The sequence below is a fragment of the Aythya ferina genome, assembly GCF_964211825.1.
Source record: "Aythya ferina genome assembly, chromosome: 3".
NCBI classification, from domain to species: Eukaryota; Metazoa; Chordata; class Aves; order Anseriformes; family Anatidae; genus Aythya; species Aythya ferina.
Genome location: NC_140298.1, coordinates 94,210,623 through 94,231,726, shown reverse-complemented (window position 1 = coordinate 94,231,726; position 21,104 = coordinate 94,210,623). Strand labels below are relative to the sequence as shown.

At 35.6% G+C, this 21,104-nt stretch overlaps 1 protein-coding gene across 10 annotated transcripts in view; it reads right to left on the bottom strand.

Annotated features, from left to right (window-relative positions):
• Nucleotides 1-21,104, bottom strand: part of HMGCLL1 (3-hydroxy-3-methylglutaryl-CoA lyase like 1) — a 234,821-nt gene that overhangs the window by 30,633 nt on the left and 183,084 nt on the right. For all 10 annotated transcript variants that reach the window (XM_084515684.1, XM_084515683.1, XM_084515685.1 and 7 more), the window contains 2 exons: nt 8,310-8,373; nt 3,656-3,844 (listed from right to left, as the gene is read on the bottom strand). In XM_084515684.1, coding sequence (XP_084371810.1) covers nt 3,656-3,844; nt 8,310-8,373 — 253 coding nt within the window. The remainder of the gene's footprint in view (nt 1-3,655; nt 3,845-8,309; nt 8,374-21,104) is intronic.

Here is a 21,104-nt window from a genome sequence, read left to right as displayed (position 1 = left end):
GAAAGCTTAATTATAGGCTCGTTAAATTCTGTTTCTGATACTAAAGTGTGCATTTCATTTCAAAGTCCCTATTTTCTGGAAAAGGAAAGCACTAATATAAGCAATATTATTGGAGAAATCATCAAGACAAATCATCTTGTAGTGCCTAGTAAGGTGGAAATGATTACACACAGCAATAAAAATCCTTGCTCCTCTTATGTCATTGGAACTCGTTTTCTGTAAGTTAGGATTTGATCCCAGTAGTGTAGGGATCAGTTCATATCAATGAATTAAGTTAGTAATTCAAATTTTATAAAATTCTGTGAGATTACCAGTCAATTGTTTCATTCATTCATTGAGGTATCACTGCAGGGCAAAACACCTCCTTACCTATTCTACATATGCTCTTCTCATGTTCAGGCATGTACTATGAAAACAGACAAAGCTATTTCTGGCAACTACACAAGCTATGCAAAAAACAAAAAAAGAGTTTTATATCACTTCCATTAAAAAACTTACTCTTTCTTTAAACGCTACAGGGGTCAATTGTCAAGGTAACTCAAATCTCCTGAGATAAATGGTCTACCTTATTGAGGCCTCTCCAGCACAGAAGTTTTCTGACCCATCTTTTTACTCTTCCTTGGAGGTCTGTAACAATTTCCTAGAGATGTTTTACAACTTCTTTTAGCTACATTTTGTATTTGTCACATTAGCTAACCCACATATGCAATTTTACTCAAAATACCACACAACCTTTAATTAGATCACCACATCACTTCCCATTCTGTTTGATCCTCTTCCCATTGTCTCTTCAGTAAATTTTACACTCTGATATTTTAATACTAAGCCAGTTAACCAGGAGCCAATCGTGTTTCTACTTAAACTGTTTAATGTTTTGTAATGAAACATGACTTCATGTTCTTCACATTCTTACATAGATTCTCTTCATAAAACAAAGTGAATCTCTCTTTTTTCTTTTTATTTAGGCAATGCTTTCTGCCTATATGACTCGCTTCAGCAACTTAAAAAATTACTTATCCTTTAAAAGTTGGCTAATCTCTCTCCCATCTTTCACTACCTATCCTTTTGCTAAAACAACACACATAAAACTGAATACTAAAATTACAAGGCTACTTCCCTGCTAATTTCTTATACAGATACGGCCTGTCAGTTCTAGATGACTTTGGATCAGCCCCAAACAAAAGAAAATATTCTGGGTAGTATAATCCTGCATGGAACAATGTGATCTGTATAAAAAATTACTTACTGAATCACCAGCACCTCTTTCCACTCCTAGGAGATCTCCCTTCGAAGCAATGCCTGAATTAGTGTAGAGTGATTTGTGGCTTTCCAGCTGTCATTCATTAATTCTTAGGAAATACAATATACAATACAACAGTACTCAGTCTGAGTTTGTAGTTTGCAGTGTCTTAGGAATAGTGTAATTTGCCTGACAAATATTCTTGAAAATGGTTTTCAAGCAATAATTGCAGACCATTATTTCGATAACCCCTCAATCACATTTCACTCCTGATGAAATATTGTGTCGGTCATACAAACCCATAAAGCAGGCAGGGTAAGGAATTCATCTATGGAAAATCTGGTTCACAAAACAGATTACTGAGTTGAAGACAAGGGTTTTCACTCCAGTACTTTAAACTACCCATTCATGTTTCTTTGGCAGAAAGGAAAACACAGGCAAGCCCGGCAGCAGGGACCTCGGTATTCTCATCTGGTTTTGGCATTTATAATCTAGCTGACCCGCAAAAGTTGCGCTGTTTTAGAAACAACACAACATAGCTATAATTCTCTGCTAGCTGCCCAGTTTCTCTGAACAAAGCAACAAAGCCACTACTTAGAGTCAGTGCATGACCACTGAGATAGTGATGTCCTGGACCTGTGTGAGGATCCAAGAGACTGAGGATCCAAGAGACCTTCAGACCAAGCCAAGGAACTGCTTGCATAAAGCCAGTCAGAGAGACTGTGTAATGCCTGCTTCATCAAGGAATTTTGGCAAGATCGTGACAAGTTCAGGTCAGCCAAAAACACAGCACCTTCAGACATGCACTGTAGCAGAACCTGAGCACATAAGGAGGTTTTCTGATGGAAGCTTAGGCACTCATGGCTTCCCAGTAATCAGAGAAGACTCCACGAGGGATATGTTTTAAGTTTATTGCTCTCTTGAGTTTACATGTTAATTAGCCTGAACTGCACATTAGGTAACTAAGAGCTTTTTTCCCTTTTACCAAGTTGATTTAAGAAGTAAATATAAAGATAGGACCATGAGGTAAACATGAAATGAGTATTGCAGCAAATACCAGGGCTAACAAAGCATAACTATTGTTCAGTGTTTAGTGGGCACCATGACAGCAATTATTTTAAGGAAGGATTTAAAAAACAATGCTTCGAGTATTTTTATGGGGAACTCCTCCCATGCTCAGGGGTTTTCATGCTTTCAGCTATTACATCTGCAACTGAAGCTAACTGTGAAATTAGCAATTGATTTATCCCATGGTACATACATGCACATTTGCAACAGTAAAAGTGAGTAGGGGTCAATAGTGAATAGTATGAGTAAACGTTAGAGCCCTTTTTATCAAGTTTTGTGATTCAGTATTTAATCAAATACCATACTGAAACATTTCCATGTTCCCTCTTGTTGCTTGTATCACTAGCACTGTTAACACATTGCTGTTATTTCCAAACAACATAATATGAGCAGTGCCAAAATAACAAGTCAGAACAAAGGAAAAGTTGACATAAGTGATGGTATAACTTGCAAGGAGCATAAGATGCCATTAAATATAAAATAGAACAATACAAGCCTAACATTTGTAAACAGTTTTTGGTTCTGTAAGATTTAATAAAAATAGATCTCCTTAGGAATGCACATACATATGAAAGTATTTTTCATTAACGTGATACCCTTACAAAAACTCCATTAGAATTTGTAGTCTATTTCTGGTATTGTGTCCTATTATAAAAAATATATGAACAGAAAGAGAAAAATATGGAAATTAACTATTTCTGATTATTTAGCCATGGATTTGAAATAAGATTAAATAGGATACAAATTGTTTCTCATCATATTTGGAAGATGTAATCCATAAACATAAAATTCATAAACATAAAAGCATACTATGTGTTAATAGTAGTAAAATTATCTAGACCACTCTGCGTACATGATCTCCAATAATTTAGGTTTATCAATATGAAATCAAGATGTAATTACACTATTTTACATTTAGCAACATTTGTAAAATAGACATTTTACTTTAGTGGAAAATGAATCGACTGATGTTCCTAGGAAAAGACATCAGAAAAAAATACTTTATCTCCCTTGTTCATGCAAAATATATGGGATATAATCATCATCACTGCTTCTTAGGGTTTTTGTATGGAATTGACATTAGTAAGTAGATAAAAATTCAGAACTGGATACTTTCAATTTCATGCAAGGTTGCAGAATATGTTTTGAAATTTTCTTGCAAAAACAATAGTTATAATATCTGTAGACAACTCAAAGTGTGAGCAACACTTGCTGAAAAGTTTAATGAGTGGCTCTTTCCTCTTCTACTGGCTTCTTTAAGGGTGGGATTTATTTTTTTTTTCAATTGTGCATTGTATTAAAATAAGACTATTGTTATCATATCTATAAAATAAGGACTTGCATTACCTGTATGGCTGTGAGTATATTGGCTAATGCCTGGCCATATGTGTCATGACAATGAACAGCAAGAGCACTCAGAGGAATTTCTTTCATAACAGCTTCCAGCATTCTTTTCATACTTCCAGGAGTCCCCACACCAATTGTGTCCCCCAGGGAGATTTCATAACAGCCCATACTGTACAGCCGTTTCGATACCTGGTTAAAAAAAGAAACACAAAGAGGACAAGATGAAAGAGTGAAAAACAGGGTCCAGAACATACATTAGAAAGGACATGTTTCTCTATAGGTTTCAGTTTTTGTCACACTGAGTTGGATCTACATATCAGAAATCCTCTCTATTCATTCTTGAAAACTGTAACCCAAGAAAAATTTCCCATAGATCCTCTTCTTTTTAACTTTGTAGGTCTGCTTCTGTACATGAAATAGCCAATGAAGCCAAATCTATCAACTTGCTTTTTGACTCTCCCACAGAATCTAAATAAGCAAGATTTTACATTATGAATTAAGTTTCTGTCAAGCCCTTTCCCAACATTTTCCTGTCTCTGGGGATTTCCCAGCTGTTTGTTTTTCTTCATGTACTTTTCAGCTTACGAACTGTGCAGGGTAAAGACCTGCCCTTTTGTTTGCTTATTACACAGAGCCAAGCACATGGCTTAGCTAAGACAATAAATAATTAACAAGAAGCCTGATTTAGATTTGTCTTGGCACTGAAAACATCAATGAAAACTGAAGTTTTAACGTACTGTAGTTAATATTAATTTTGCTTGCTTTTCACAAAGCCAAACATTAAAATACTAAAAAAAAAAGCAAAACTATAACACAATTAACATCCTAGTTTTTAAGTCTTAAAATTTTTCTTAATACCAAACATAGCCTTATGCTTACTTACAGAAATAGAGCCTTAAATGCTTCAAGAATTGTGTCTGCAAGTTCTTTGTGTGCGTATGAGATTTGAGGTCTGGCCCCATCATGTATGTATGGAGAGACATACACTAGGCAGCACAGAATTATGTTTGCACATTGCTTTAGAAACTGAATGTAAAAACTTCCTATTTTAGCTTTGTCAAATTTATTTGGAAAGGGTTTCAACTTATTTTCACTTGCTGAGTATGTTTGTCCCCTTTAGCACTCCCCACTGTGCATCGATGATCCCAACAGGCCATTCCATTGGAATGGAATCCCAGTCTGGAAACAACTGTTTAGAAATGAAAAAATACAACTCTTTTCCAAGACGACTTCAGTTGCAGTGCACTCTCCTGTTAAATCAATTCCAAGGCTTCATCAGTGGGATTGCTGTGAATATGTCTGAGGAAACTGACAAAGTACTGCACTAGCAGTCCCGGAAGTACTGGATTAATATCACTGTTCACTTAATTCAAAGAACAGCTGAAAAAGAGCTTCAAGTGGTCTGAATTGTTCTGCTTAAAGCCTGTAAGTGCTATGACTATTGTAAATGTTGTAAAACTCCTTGTGCTTTACAGTCAGAGCCCCTGGTTCATATCAACATAAATTCCATATACACTTAAGAAAGAGACATTCACCAGATTGCAGAAAGGGATTCCATCTTGCAGCACATTTTTATATCATCAGCACATGGCAGGTGTTTAAGCTGGACTACTGTTGTAAGACAAAATAGATCATCTGCAGTTAGAGGTGGATTACCTCTATTTAATACCCAAACTTTAGTTTTTGTTTAAGATCAGGGTGAAAGAAGTAGACTTCTTTTTTTCTTTTTCATGTTCTTTTCTACGCTTGATTCAAACATTTTATAGGTGAGCATTTTAGTGATGGCAAGGAGGCTACATAAACTGCTAGAAATCATACTGAATTCGCTTATTTCCAGTGTTCTTTGGTCTTCTAGCTTTCTGAAAATATAGCTGTGAAAGAACAACAGGACACTTTGCTAACAAGCTGAGCAACATCACTGACTTGTCATGATCTAACCTTAAACTGACCCTTAAAAAGAGATATACATTTAATTTCAAGAAGAATGTGCATGCTTAAAAACTGAATGGGAGTTTTTCATACTGGATTTTCTACCCTACTATGGTAGGAGGCAGATCATTAGTCATAGTTTTACAAGTTTTCAGTGTGGATTTTTGGGAGTAGGGCGGGGGAGAAGAGAACACACTGTTTTGTCAGTGTAATCAAAATGTGATTATGAGGTTGCAGCATTGTTAATTGAATAGGTCCATGTTCTGCATTATTGGGCAGTTTTACTTTGCATCAGTTTTTTGCTGCTTCAAGCTGGTCACCCAACACTGCAGCCCCTTAAGCATGTGAACAATCCTACTGCTGCAAAGCATATTTAAAACTATCCTCTTAAATCAAATACAAAAGGTCATAATGTAGTTACAGATGGTTTTAAGTGAACAACAACATAAAACATGCTGCAGCCCTTGTGATTTAAGAGAAAATTTGCAATAATATAACAATGTTGAAACAAGAATGGGTACATTTTCTATAGCTTGATCAGCAAGGGGAAATTACTGTATCATTAATATTTACATGAACTCACTGATCTAGGTTAAAAGGATGCTAAGAGAAGAAAGAAGCAGGCAGAAAGATAAAACCAAGTATACACCTGAAAGATAATGGACAACACAACTGGCTTCGAGGATGTTATCAACATCCTCGTTGCTTTCAACAACTTTCAAGCCTCATTTGCCTAAGGTAGAAAATAAAAAATCAGGGGAGGATAAACAGTTAAACAGTAACTCCACTTCAAGATGAAGATAAGTGATAAAAAGGGTTATGCAGTTTTATTTTAATTAATGATAAATGTTTGCTTTTTTTTTTTAAATAAAGAACCATATGCATGTACCAGATGGATCCTACAAGTCAGAAGGCATCTGAAGTCTGGACTCACGAGATAACTGTATAAAATAGTTATGTACCTAGTAAGCCTGAAATGCATACAGGTTAATGATCCATCTCTCCCAACTGCTTTTGCTTCAGTTAAAGTTTTTGCTTTAAAACAAACAAACAAAAAAAAACTGTTCACTGTCATTGACTGTGGAAAAAACAGTCTAAACCTGTAAACCTTTCAATCATAGCTGCTGATTACAATGCACAGTCACATGCTCTTGTCCCAAGAAAGATGATGACCCAAGAGGCAGCTCCCTGAAAGGGTTGAGCAACATGGCCAGTAATTTTGATAATTCTGATTCAGCAGAGGATGAGTGCAGATGTTCAAGTAAAACCCATTAACAGCTAATCAGATACTTCTATACAAACATCAGTGCTTGCTGAATCAGTGCCTGAATGAATAATTTACTGAGGTAGCTTTCATTCTTAAACACATACACAATGGTGTACAGGTAAAAGACATGCACTTGGATGAAGACATAAAATAAAATAGCTGCGTGAGTAAATGTATGCAGGTTTGGAACATTAGAGCACTCCCACTGTCAAACTGAAAAGGAACCTTTTCCTGCACAAGGAGAGTAGTCAGTTTTTAAAAAACGAGCAACACATGGAAAGAAGCCTGTTGGGGAACATGATATTGCAGTAAGCAATTTACCAACAGCACAGCTGAATCTGTCATCACTGCTCTAACTAAAGCTGTGTCACTTCTAACTTTCACTTCATATTAAAACCAATTAATTTAGAAATACTGAGTACCTTCCAATTTAGCTATTTTTTCAAAGAGTGTAAGTATATGTGGTCGCTGTGGGAGAAGCATTATCACAAGTTCCATCTGGAACGTATGCTAAAAGAAGATGCAGAAGAACAAAACCTGAAAGCCACACACAGAGAACACAATATATCAGGCAAATGTTGACGAGCTGCTAGTGCTACAAGAGAAAAAAATAAAAGTAAAAATTGGAGATTCTGCTAGATCACCAAAAATAGGTGAGTAAGTGTAACAAAGAAGACAAGTCTTTCTCCAGGAGTAAAGTTGGTGTGTTCTGCCTTGTGCTGCTTGAATTCTCTCCCCACTTTCATCTTTAACGTCCATTGCACCCTCAGTGCAATCTTTGTCTTCTTGGAAAATATAACACTGGTGATTCACTCTACAGTCTTTTTAATCTGTCATCTCTGCTGTGAAAAAAAATAGACTAAGATATCTTTTTCAATTTCCTTTATTCTAAATGGAAAAAAGGGTGTGCAGAGGGAAGGTGTAGCTTATTCTATCACAGAAATATAATGAGTCAAGTTGTAGGAAATCACATTGGTGATGAGCTTTGGTTCATGTGTTAGTCACATTACACTTGTATGTCGCATGCCAGAAGCACAATGTTTTAGCAGTGGCTCTACTGGCACAGTATGCTCATGCCAGTGTAAAGCAGATTTAATATCAGTTTCCCTTTGCAAGAGGTTGTTGTGTTGGAAATCATCTCATACAATGTGGTCCACTGACATATGTGCTTGAATCTATTTCCTTAAGTATTTCCTTGCATTCTTGTTGAAGGAAATACCACATAATATTTTTCTCATGACTGATAACAATCAAAAAACACTGTTTTCCTTAGATTTGACTGCAGATGGTTGAGAAAAACTGATGCTGTACACCCAGCCTTAGCATTAGCTGTGTTTTGTTTGCTTCCCTTAAATGTTATTCATTAAAGAACTTTTTAGGATTAAGTAGATAACATTACTTATAGACATTTTAAAATGTATATTTATTTCATTAAAAAAGCCAGAAGTTCACTCTTACTTCTGCCACTTTAGCTGGTATGATGTTTCCTTCATACGGGCATCCCAATGCACAAGACACATACCTACAGCAAAAAGAACAACACACAAAGATACTTCTCTTTTATATGTACATATCTATATCCATACATGTTACATTCAAAAAAAAAAAAAATTAAATATAATTTTGAATAGTTAAGCCAGTCAGTGCAGAATAAAGATCCCAATGAAAAGTTAAAATTACATCAGATGAAAATAACAGGTTTCCCAAAATTCTTTTTAAATCACAGAACAAAGTTTTATAGCTTTATTTATGCACAATGTATGTCACAATTTGTAAAGGGCTGACAATGCAGCCAAGTTAACTGTGCTGCAGGAAACTTTGATTTTTCTCAGTATTTCCTTTTAAGTTACAAGAGTCAGCTCAAATTTTGCCTTGCCTGGCCCACACAAGGAATTCAGAGGAAGTACGGTATCATTTTCCTCCTTGTGCCAGCTACCTGGATCATAAAGAGCAGCAGAAGGACACAAGCAACTTACAACCACTTTGTCATCTCATCAGTAGGTAGAACTGTGGTGAACAGGGTAGCTTTAGCCCTCTGTATCTCTGCTGGCATTTGTGTGCCAGTGCCTCAGGAGAATTACAGTTCCATTGCAAGGTATGCCTTGGGACATGAAGAATCTGTGAGAACCTGTGTCTCTCAGCAGCTATCTACTCCACAAAGCACAAAAACTGGGAGCCACAACTAAGCCTTCATTGTTCAGTCTTAATGCTGTGTTAATGTACAATTTGGTTTAAATTTCCTTTTTTTTAATGACAATTAAAAGCCATGAAATTCCAATTAAGCTTCTAATTGTTTATCTTAAATTGATTAGAAATAGGATTAAACTAACCAGAAACAGCCATTTGAAATCAAAATAAGTGTGGCTGTAGAGGGATTTACAACAGCTTCAAAGGCAGGCAGAGCCCCATTCCCAGTGGGAGGTTGCTCAACTGCTTAATAGGAGAACAAGAGCCTTCATCGATCCCTTGTCATTCCCCTTCCCTCAGCACTGAAGGATATAATGTAAAATTATACACTGTATAATGCAAACTGGATTGAACAGATGCCAGTTTGTATGTAGTCAAGGTCCACAGGGTAAAGAACGTATTGTTTCTTTGCAGCTGATGGAGAAACTGATTGATAGAATGTGAAATCAGGATGAGTAACAGGCAAAAACAAACTGTGAAAAAATGTCAGCATTTTAATGCATAGAACATACTCCATCCCTTATATGAAGGTATGCTGTTGGCACACTGGAACCAGCAGTGAGAATGAAGCAGACCCTGAACCTAAAAGGAACCTGATTAGCCCCAACAAAGAAATGGAAATTAATTTTATTTCCACAAAAGTGATTGGGTCCATTACATCCTGCTCATAATTTTAGCCCAGATGCCTACTAGGCATGATTTCAATTATCTGTATGTTATTATGAAAACCGGGTTTTTCAAACTTGGCCATACACTTCATTAAATATCCCCTGATTTACATGTCACCATTTAAGGTTTAAAATTCTCAATTTTCTTATCTACATAAAAGAGTAGCTACTTTTAACAACTAAGCACAGTCCTGCTTTTCAGTGACACAAGTCTGAAACAATTTAAGATAATTTCCTTAATTTTTTTTGCATACCCAGAGTTTTTCAAATGCTACCAAGCATGAAAAAAATTAGAGCCAAAGGATTGGTTTTTACATAATACCATGGTGCCTAGAGCTAGTGAACACAGACTTGTAATGAAATTATTTTGTAACATCAGCCACAGAACTCATTATGAAGTGAGCAAGAACAGTACTAAATACAAAGTAAATGCAAAACATACAGTATGTATGCACATGTTCCCTTTAATTACATATATCTGACATGTTCCTAACAGCTATATATATTAGATCAGGTAGAACTGAATTTGGTAATGATAATGTGGCATGAGTGACATCTGGAATGGGGTAGGGCAAACAGAAGTAAAAACAGGCCAAAAGGTATCTATAGAGCAAGGATATACTCCCTGTAGTTCACACCAGCTAGCAGAAACTCGCCTGAGCTCACATAATTCAGCTGCGCGTACTGAGGTATGAAAGTATGTGGTGACCGTAGGAATCTGCCTTCTACAACATACAAATCTGTTTGAGATTATGAACTCTCTGCATGCTTCTACCATTGTGCCTCGCCTGACATTTTAAACAAGGAAAATATGATAGATATAATCTAACTGGGCATCTGATACTACACTGGAGAAAACAGGGATTACTAAAAGAATTAGACAGGTAAAGGACTTCCTACCAGAGGGAACAAAGTCCTGTAGAGAATGAAAGAACTGTTTTTAGTAGAACTTGCCAAGGATGAGTTGTGCAGAATTTTGTTTAATATTTTCATTTAATGAACTATCATAAAAAGTGTGATGATAACAGTAAATTTTTTGATACTGTCATTACAAAAAAAGCACTGGGATTTGTTGAAGGACAGACAGGATCAACAGAAATGGGACTCGATAGCAGTGTCAAAGGAAGTGAAATGCCTAAGATGAGGCTGTAAAACTGTGAAATGCACTCCAAAAATATAACAGGATAAGCACTTTTAGTAGAGAACATAAAATATGAATTCCATTTGACAAGTTCTTGTTATGTTCTTATTGGAAATAGCAGATACAATTTGAGTCATTCCTAGAAAAAGTAATACAAGCTGGAACAGATGCCAGTAAGAGCCAGCACAGCTAACAGCAGTACAGAGAACCTATGATATGAAAAAAGAAAATGTGCATGCCAAGGTGAAAAAGGGAATATAATCATTTATCTGCTCTGAGCATTTGCCAAGACATCCAGACTTAAGGCAGCTCTGGGTGGGATGCTTTGTAATTGCATTTGTGTGGTTCCAAATTAATAAACTCAAGTAAGAGGAGGTTTTGAAGGAAAGTTATCTGCTATATGCAGATACATTTGGCAGCTACATTTTCTTTGTGGTGTATGAAATAACCCATAAGGCATAAAAAAGAATCCAGACAAAGCAGAGCCCCAAGACCTCCACCCACACCCCTCCAAAATAGGTTTTAGAGACTTTGAAGAACATGGTGAAGAACCACTTGGAAAGAAGAAAATGAACAAGACAGCCATAGAAAGCAACAAAGGACACAAGTTTAAAGAAGAGCCTGGTCAACTGCAGCAAACACTACTGACAAGTCGAGAAGAATAAGGATAGACTACTGTTTCTGAGATCTTGTCATCAGGGAGTTTGGTGAGAGCCGTTGCAGTTGCAAGCAAGGAACAGAAGCCAAAGTGTAGGAGTTATAGGAGGGAATCACAGAAGAGGGTCTCCAGACGGTAATTATAAACAGCGCCTTCAATGAGCTTAGGAATGAAGCAGAGATAGGCGATGAGATATGATATGAAGAACCAAGTGGGGTCAAAGGTGCAATTTTTAAGAGGCAAATGCTTGCTTCTATTGCAATGGAAAAGAGCCAGAGGACAGCAAGAGGTTAAGAAAGAGAGTAAGGGAGGGGAGAAATAAGAGGAAGAACAGAACATGGGGTCACTGGGGCAAGTAGAAGGGGTACAGATGGGAAGTAGACAAGAAACTCCTGCTGTTCTGACAGTGGAGAAGGAGAAAGCATTATGGGAGGTGAGGAAGAATAGTGACAGAAGGAAGGGCATACTGTATCTATTTTTCCTTAGGAGAAAAAGCAAGAACTTGTGTGAAGAAAAGCAGAGGGGAAAAAGAGGGAAGAATTTGAGCAATGAGTTGCAGAGGCAACTGGGATTTAATTTGGGATTTAATATTCTCCAATTAAGCTGGAGAATACAGCTGTTTTCTAAAAAGATGGCAGGACTGAAAGAAAAAAGGAATTTGTAATGAAAAAGACTGTCTTGGTCTCGGAATATTCACCAGAGACACTCCTTAGTATGAGAGCAGAAGCAAATATCTGGGAGTTCACAAACCAGACTTTGCAATGGAAGTGTTTAATTCTAAGTATGCACTTAAATCTTTGCTGAATCAAGGCCAGGCATTTTAGTAGCTTAACTATGTCTTTAGCATGCTGTCAAGAAATAGCCCAAGCAACCAGAGTAGAAAGAAGGGCTTGCAATATGTGGAGGTATCTATAAAGCTGCTTTAGGAACACATAGGTTGATGCTGTTTCTCTCACTCAGGTTGCGTGAAATCAGAATTACTCTCTTCAGTAAAAAAAAAAAAAAAAAAAAAAAAAAAAAAAGTGATAAAAAGATCTCTGCTTCCTTCACCTGGCAGGGGTTACCTAGTCTCTTGCCTGTTTTCCAGATTTCTCTGCAGGTGAGTATCATTTGATCTTAATGATTCTATGACTCAAAAGATCTTCTCCTAAATTGTTTTCTATGAATATAATAACAATTAAGAAATAAAACCCAACAACTTTAGTGTGTAATATTCTGGATAAAAATGCTGAACAGCCTCTGGGGATGGGGAGGGATAAGGAAGAGGAAGAGAGTTTTCAATTTCTTCCAATAAGCCAAAACCAAATTGCAGAGCTCCACACATGGAACGTAAGACAATATCAGGTCCCCAAGATCAAGGTCACTAGGAATGGTGATAATCACCACACCAGCCCAATGACTGTGAAGTGCAGGATATGAAACCACAAACAGGGTAAATGAGCAAACTTTTCATAACCAAAGTGTTAAAAGGAAAATGAATCCAAGCAGAAACTGAACTCCATGTTGTAATCAGCCCTTTGTCAGCTTGTTTCAGCAAGAGTTCCAGAGCCAGATCCACAGCTGCTACCACAGCTGGAAGCACGGAGCCTCCTGAGAAGCCAGTTGCAGACTCAGATGCTGCTGTTTCCTGTTTATTATTATAGTGTAAGTTCGCATATAATTTACCATGTTCACTGCAGATGTATTTATTTTTATTGGATGTTCGTGCTAAAATGTATATGCCTATCATTTGGTGAATTCATAATACGAAGGTTGATCTGTCTCTTTGCAAAGGAAGACATTTGTTAGAAACAGGCAACCTTTACCGCAAGGAGAGGGAAATACAAAGAAGAGAGGAGGTAAAGGAGATTGATTCTTCCAGAAACACAATCTCCAAGCCAACCCCAAAATGTGTAAATAAGTCCAGAATTTCTTTCTGCACCTGATTTAAAAAATAAAAATATCAAAAAATAGCTCTCACTTTATGTGCTTTTCAAAGTGAAAGCCTATAGTATTCATTAGTAATTTTAAGATGCCTAGAAAACACCACCAAATTCCAAAAGTGACTTCTCTAAAAACAGAAGAAAACAGTTACTATAATGAAGGGGTCACTTAACCACTTCAGGTTTGATACCTATATCCATGTGGCAATCAGTTACATACTAGCAAACACACTGTATTGTTACCTCATAATTTCATATTAACATTTCATATTTGAATTTCCACTAATACTTTCAAGAAAGAGGGACAATTTTTAATTACCGCAGGTATCCTTTTTTAAAAAATAAATAAATATATATTAAAGGAAAAGCTATTCTGGTCCAACAGTAGTATTTTTTTTTACAGGCACATAAAAATTGAGTAAAAATTGGTAAAAAGCTGTTCCTAAGAAAAATCTCTCCTTTTATATAGTGCAATCATCCAGTATGATAGAATTATTATAATGGCTCCTACATCATTTTCTTAACCTGTACCCAGTACAGCAAATGCACAAAATCCCACCATGCTAGCAATCTCTGAATTCTCAAACTTCTCCCGGGGACTGTGACCAGCTGGCTTAATACCGTGCAACCCTGTACTTGTTTACCATTCACACATTAAAATGTTCTGCTTCCAAGGAAGTCTATTAAATGTTCGTCTACATTTTGTTGTTCCCACAGTCTCAAGTATAAGCTCGCTTATAGTGACATGAAGGTGTTAAGCTGGTTTTACTAACTTTCTAAAGCAGCAATAATACAAATCACCCTGTTACTTATATAATTGTGACTATGCTACAGAACATAATGTAGTCTAACAACAGTGGTTTAAAGCACTGCAAAAAAATTAAAAAACATGTGTAGTCCAGCCCTATATATTCTAGAAAGTCAGAAAATATGAGGTTGAAGTTTCTGCCTGTATTTGTAAAATATACACAGCTTTAAATTGCATTGATTTGTGCAAAACTGCATTGTTAAGAGTTTATCTGATGGTACTTCTGAGTATCCAGCCAAATGACCTGAATTAAGGTATCTAAGATGAACTGTAAAAAAAGGAAAAATGGCATTATTGAACTGAATTTAGATCAAATTGTCTTGATAATCAGAAGTTTCGGATAATTAGAATGTTTCTTTATTAACAAAATAAACTTTGTTATTTCCAAAATTACTTGATATAAAGTATATTAAAAGAAAACTGATACATTCTTTCACATGTATTTTTTTTCAAAATAAATGCAAATATAAAAAGCAGAATGAAGATAAGTAAAATTGAATCTTTATTCTATAACTTCTACGATTTTGTCTTACCTTGTGTATTAGCATAGATGTAAAACAATAGTTATTTCCTATAATCAACAATTATAGTACTTTTAACCTGTAACCTTTATTATACTGTAACATAAAAGGTATCAGTTGTACTATTTTGATAATATTGCAATATAATTGTTTGTATGCTATCTATCTGTCATAGCAAAAAATATCGCTATATTTCAGCTGGTATTGAATTCTATAGACACATATCAATATATTCCAATATTCTTTTACATATTGTGAACTCAGCATACTGCTCATTCTTAAAAGTTACAAGACTATAAACTAAGGAATTATATACACCAGTTTAGAATTAATGTGTGATTACATGTGTTTTAATTTATGAAGCAGCAGCTTTGTAAGGAAATGCTTCTAGAGTTAAAAGTTATTTTACAGCAAACATTTCCATCTGTTTTTCTAACATTGAACCTCTAAACACTTGCATACACACTCACATTTGCACATGCAAATAGCCCAAATGGCCTCAAAAGGGCTCTTCACATGAATTTTTTTCAGGACTGGGACATAAATACAGCTTTTAATTGCTGGAGAGGTGCTTTTTTGATATATATAAAATATTACAACCTTTCAGCTTCATATTCCCTGTTAATTTTATTAGGATTAAGACAGTCGTATACAGAACTGAATGTTTCAGAGGGAGATAGATTATTTCACTGTCACGGGATATACAGTAGGTACTGAAGTGCCATTTCTGGAAAACAGGGACAGGAAAATCCCTATTTCCTTACTGCTCTTCTATTGTAGCAACTGTGATTTATTTCCATGTCTTTTTAAATTTTGGAATGCATTCACTTTGAAGAATCTCTTTTAACCAGATTTAACTTCACTTCTCCACATATACATTTACATTAAAATTGCATCTATGGTAAAACACAATCCAAGTGATTACTTGCAACTATCATTTGCCACAATTTTTTACCAATCCTGGATTGGTAAAAAATCCATTTTTAATCACTGAAAAAGATATGGTACTTTTAACAGTACCTGAATTATGTATTAATAAATGCAATCCTAAAACCAGCAGTATTTTGTGCCATGTCACATGCAAAATATGCATAGTAGTCATTAGCTGACCACAGTTTATAACACTGATTTGGCAGTGTCTTCACAGAATGTGTCCCAGATGTTATTGTAAAGTTTTTATGCACGTACAAAAAAATAAAAATTAAAACCCCTTTATGATGCTAATAAATAGTCTAACTGCTAAGACCATATGCAAGATTTCAATTCTTCATAAACATTTGAACTAATTTAGTAAACATTTAGAAAACTGTGTGCTGTGCTACAGATTTTAAATGTGACAGCTGACAACATAAATTTTCTGGATGATGATCGAGTCAATGTTAGTGCAGCTGTAGCAACAGTAAGACATGCAAAAGCTTAAAGTTTAGTTTCAACTGTTTGAGTGCATTTTTCATAAGATTCAAGGATTGCCAATGATTTACACTCACTACATAAATTCTAAAATGCCAGTAAAAATAGGAAATAAAATTTGAACCCCTTAAAATTATTTTTGGATGTATTTTTGAACTGCTCAAATAAGGTGTTAGGGCAAGGCACTAAATTATCCATTTCCTGCAAATAAATAACACTTTAAACAACAATAGTGCTTTAGAAAGGAAACAGTCTCTGTATTGAAATTAATATAAATACAATTTATGCATATTAATATTTTTATTACCTAAGTAATTCAAGCAAAATATTTAGCCTACAAAATTTACATTAGAAGCCAAAATGTGTAGCCCTGGGAGCTTGCTTGAGTAAAGGCTGCAGAGTTTGGCCACAGTTCTTTATAAGCAGCTATTCTCCAAAAGAGTGATTGAAAAAAATAAATAAATAATAATAATTCTCAGTGCACAAAGTGCAAATCTTTGCCCTAATACTCCACAGCTTCATTTCGTGCTACCTTGCACCATAAAGCCTATTAATACATTAATTGTATCTATTGCAATTTACATAAATTACAAGATTCTAATCCTTAGTATATGCACAGGTAGAATGGGGTTTAGCTGCTCTAACTTTGATATCAAAGATAATCACCTACAGCCCATGCCTTAGACAGGCCAATCTATAGTGTGACTAACATAGGATAGGACCCAAGCTCCTTTGCAGCCAAAAGGATCATCCAGAGAGTGATCCATCTTATTCTAAGGCAGGTACTTAAGAAAGCACACATGATAAATTATAGTCTGAAGGCTGCCTATTTCTCTCTGGTAACTAAAAACAAATTTAGGACAACAATCTCAGACTTGTCATATTTTCATGCTCAGCTTTGCCTCATGTTACAACAGTAGCTGTAATCAATATGTAATAATTATAAATAAATGCCACTTAACAAAATAAAACCTGAAATTAATCTTCTCCTTGAAATTAAGAAACAATCAGTGAAATAATGAGTACCAGTTCTAAATACTGAATATTGGCTGATAAATTAAGTAATATTCCATACTCTAGTTCCTAAAATGCTAGGTTTGACATCATTTAATGTAAACTCCCAAATTTCAAATACTGAAACTCAATTTCTGCCCCTGCTTGACTTGTGACACTTACAATATAGATCTGGGCATAACTGCGTAAAGAACAACTTGCTACAAAGTCCTAATCATCTCATCATTCAGACAATCTCGCAAAAAAAGTTTCATGGAAAATGCCATTTACTTCATCTGTCACTAAAAGTAATATTTATAGTAGCAGCTATATGGGATCATAAATCAAGATGGTAAATCACAGACTTCAATAGCTAACTCTTTTTTCATTGTTTTATCTTCAGGAAAAAGTCACTTTGATTGCACTGAATATTACTACCAGAGCTGTTTATTTGTTTGTTTGTTTGTTTTTAAGTTCCGCTTCCTGATTATCTTCTCCACACTTTTCATTAAGAAGGAGAAGCTCTCTGTTTTATATAATTAAATGCAATGTAAAACTCCACAAGTCTTCTAAATGTACTTCAGTATTTGCAAACTAATGAAGCACCTCCACTCAAGTCCTAAGGAATTCAGTGCAGGCTTTTGTTGAGTATTAGCACAAGACTTCCAGAATTGAGCTGGAATTGATGGGCTGCTTCCATAATCGTCCTATCATAAGCAGCTGAAATACTGTAAACAGACTTATTTACTTCCTGGATTTGGCATTCAGAACTGATGCTTCCTCTTTATGGGTATTTCTTTATTTTTTAACTAATTAGACGTTTCAAGTCCACCTTCTAGAACTTTGTTAAAGAGATCTGTCATTAGAGTCTTGTATTCTGCATGTTCATGCGCCTGATCTTTTTTTCTGGTTTTCAGAATTCTAGTCTATAAAAGACAGGATATTGAAGCTTAACAGAAGATACTGAGGTAGATGGACGCTAATCAATCCTTTTTATTTCTAAGCAATCATTCAGTCTCAGTGCTTCCTAGAGATTTCTGTAACTCATGAGGAGTGTGTCTAAATGAGTATGAACGTGCAGCTACGAGACTCAGTGTATCACAATAGCTGATAACTATTCTCTCAAAAACATTATTTGTTTGGACTCTGATCCCCAACAACATTTCATTTCTCATTAATTACTACTTTGCCTCTTCAAAATCTTCCTGGAAGGGATTTTTTAAATGTGCATTGAAAATCCAAATGGATTGTATTAACTGGTTCTGATTTATTTTCTAACTTACTAGCATGTTCAAAACTTTATTTTCAATATTTTCATATACTGAAAACAATATTCAGATGATGCTTTAGATACTTTGAATTATTACTTGAGGTTTTCTGGCTATGAAAGAAAGCTCCATTTTCTGCAATTTAGATTCTTGTCAGAGTTCTAGCAGATTAGCAACTTCACTATTGAATTAAGTTAGATCCCCTTGGACAAATACTAGCCAGTCTTCTAAAATTATTGACTTGTTGAAATATAACTTTAGTTTAATATCTTATATCTCAATGTCTCAATCTCCAATTTTCACTAGAAAAATTAGTTCCCAAGCTAATATTCTGTGCTGAAGATAGCTGTAATATAAACACACTTCAATGTACTTATCCCTTCTAATTGGATTCTTTACTCAGTTACAGTCCTACAAAGGCAATCATTCTGTCAGTGGCCTCCTGCTTCTCAATGATTCACTCTTCTTAGACTTGTAAGGCTGAGGAAGATAGCTATAGCTGGAATGGACTTACATCACAGCTTTCATTCACAGCTTCAACTTTGTTCTCTTTATAGCATATCTGATATTTAGCAGTCCACTGCTGAAGTGTTGTGTAACATGTTGCACCTGGCATGACAGATTCAATAAAATTGTCCTGCACATGCCATGTGAAGTTTGCTTAGGTTTGCACACTGAAGTGAAATTACAGATCTTTGCACTGGATGCACAAAGTAAGCACTTCTGATCTGATAGTAAGTAAGCACTTCATAATCTGATTATATTTTCTCTGGGTTAAATTATTTTTATTTTTTTTTTTCATCTCTGGATTGCTGTTCTTCACTGTTTGCTTTCTTACATGATTATTGATATCCCTTTCACTGTATCTTCTAAGCTTGTTTTCTTTCTTTTTATTCTTAATTATTTTAATATTATTATTGTCTTATTCTGTTTTGCTTCTCTCATTTTCTGCCTCTTAGTTCATCCTCTTTCTAAGTGTCTTCCCAACCTGGTGCTCTCTCAATCTTTTCTGCTGTGTGACCACATATGATTGATCAGGTAGTTAACAACAAATGTATGGGAATGTTGTAGAATCCCATTGTGGGAACAGCCATTTCCATCACGTGTCAGTGTATCAGAGCCAGAATAGCTTCTGCTGGCATAATACAAATGCCTTAGACACACATTTGTGGAAAAGAAGCAGCGGGGTTCCACTTTCTTAAGCATGTGCAAACTAGTGCAGAGAAGATTAGTTACCATTTTAAGCTCCAACATCAACTTAGAGTCCACCACAGGGAGTTTCTTCATCAGCTGTAGTTTACATCTCCTGGACCAGTTGCAAAGTCCATTTATTGACACCCATAGCTATCCAAAAATACATACAATGCACAAGTTTTGAGGATTCCCTTGATGGTTGGCTGGCTCTATTGTGCCATTTGTTTTGAGTTTTGGTAGTAAAATACAGGAACAATGAAAGAAAAAACTACTTGACATGCTTAGACATCTGAAGAAACTGGAACACAGAAATTTTGTGAACCAATGTTCACCAGTGCTAAAGGTTTGTTGCTATACAAATGCTGCCTTTTCTGATTTGACTGTGCCCTTTTATCTACACCTATCTGGGACCTACAATTCTGTCTGATTAATCCCTGATCTTAATCCTCCTGGAGAACTTCAGTTGCTAGTTATATTCTCAGCTCAGAGTTTACTTTCAGAAAAACACAGCAAATAGGTGTAGAGATCTGTTAGACAACAGACTTCTTATAAGATATGCTGCTCAGGAAGGCAAAACCTGACTCTGCTTGAGAGAATAGTAGCTAGGTAGAGTATTTAAACTGGTACAAATTCATGTTTCTTAATACACTGAAAGATATTACCTGTAAGTGATTGTCCACCTGAAATACATAACCAGGCTAGCCAAAAAGGATTGAACACTTACAAGCTGTGTGTCAAAACCCTTTGTTGGATGGATGTGTGTTAAAATCCTTGGGTTGGACAGGATGTCCTCCGAAGGTCCCTTTCAACCTCATCCATTCTGTTATTCTCTGATCCTCTGAGGCTGAGGTAGAACTAGAAGTCAGGTCTGCCCTTCTCAGGGCAAATACTCAAACTAACACAGTATTGTGCAAGAAGAGAGCAGTAGCATTACCTCTTCACTATTTCTGAAGCAAAGAGAAATCCCAGTATTTATTCCCGACAGGTTTCCGAGCACTAAGCCTGTAAAATATCTACCTCTATCACTTTTCAGCTCCAGGTACTTCCTTAGATTGAGTTTATATGTAGCTTGTATGACTAATAATTCTCAATGGACCTCACTGAGGAGTTTCATCTTGAAACTATATGAACGTTATTGTATTCACGAGGATGTTCACCAATAATCTTAGATATGAAGCTCTGCATAATACAACAGAAAAAGCAAATGAAAAAGACTGTCCAAGGGCCAGTAACACTCAGGAGTATTTCAACTTTAAAATAAAATACTCTAGATAAAGATAAATACTGGCAATTTCAGAGCTGCATGCACTAGATACTCCATACACTTCAGCTCCTGGAGATTTCAGGATAACCATCATGATTTTTTTTTTCTTTAGGAAAAAATTTGTTCCATCATTTTTATACCTTGATCCTACAGTGTATTAAGTGATACATTATCAATACTATTATTCTGTATGCAGGATACTTTTTAAGGTTCAGGATG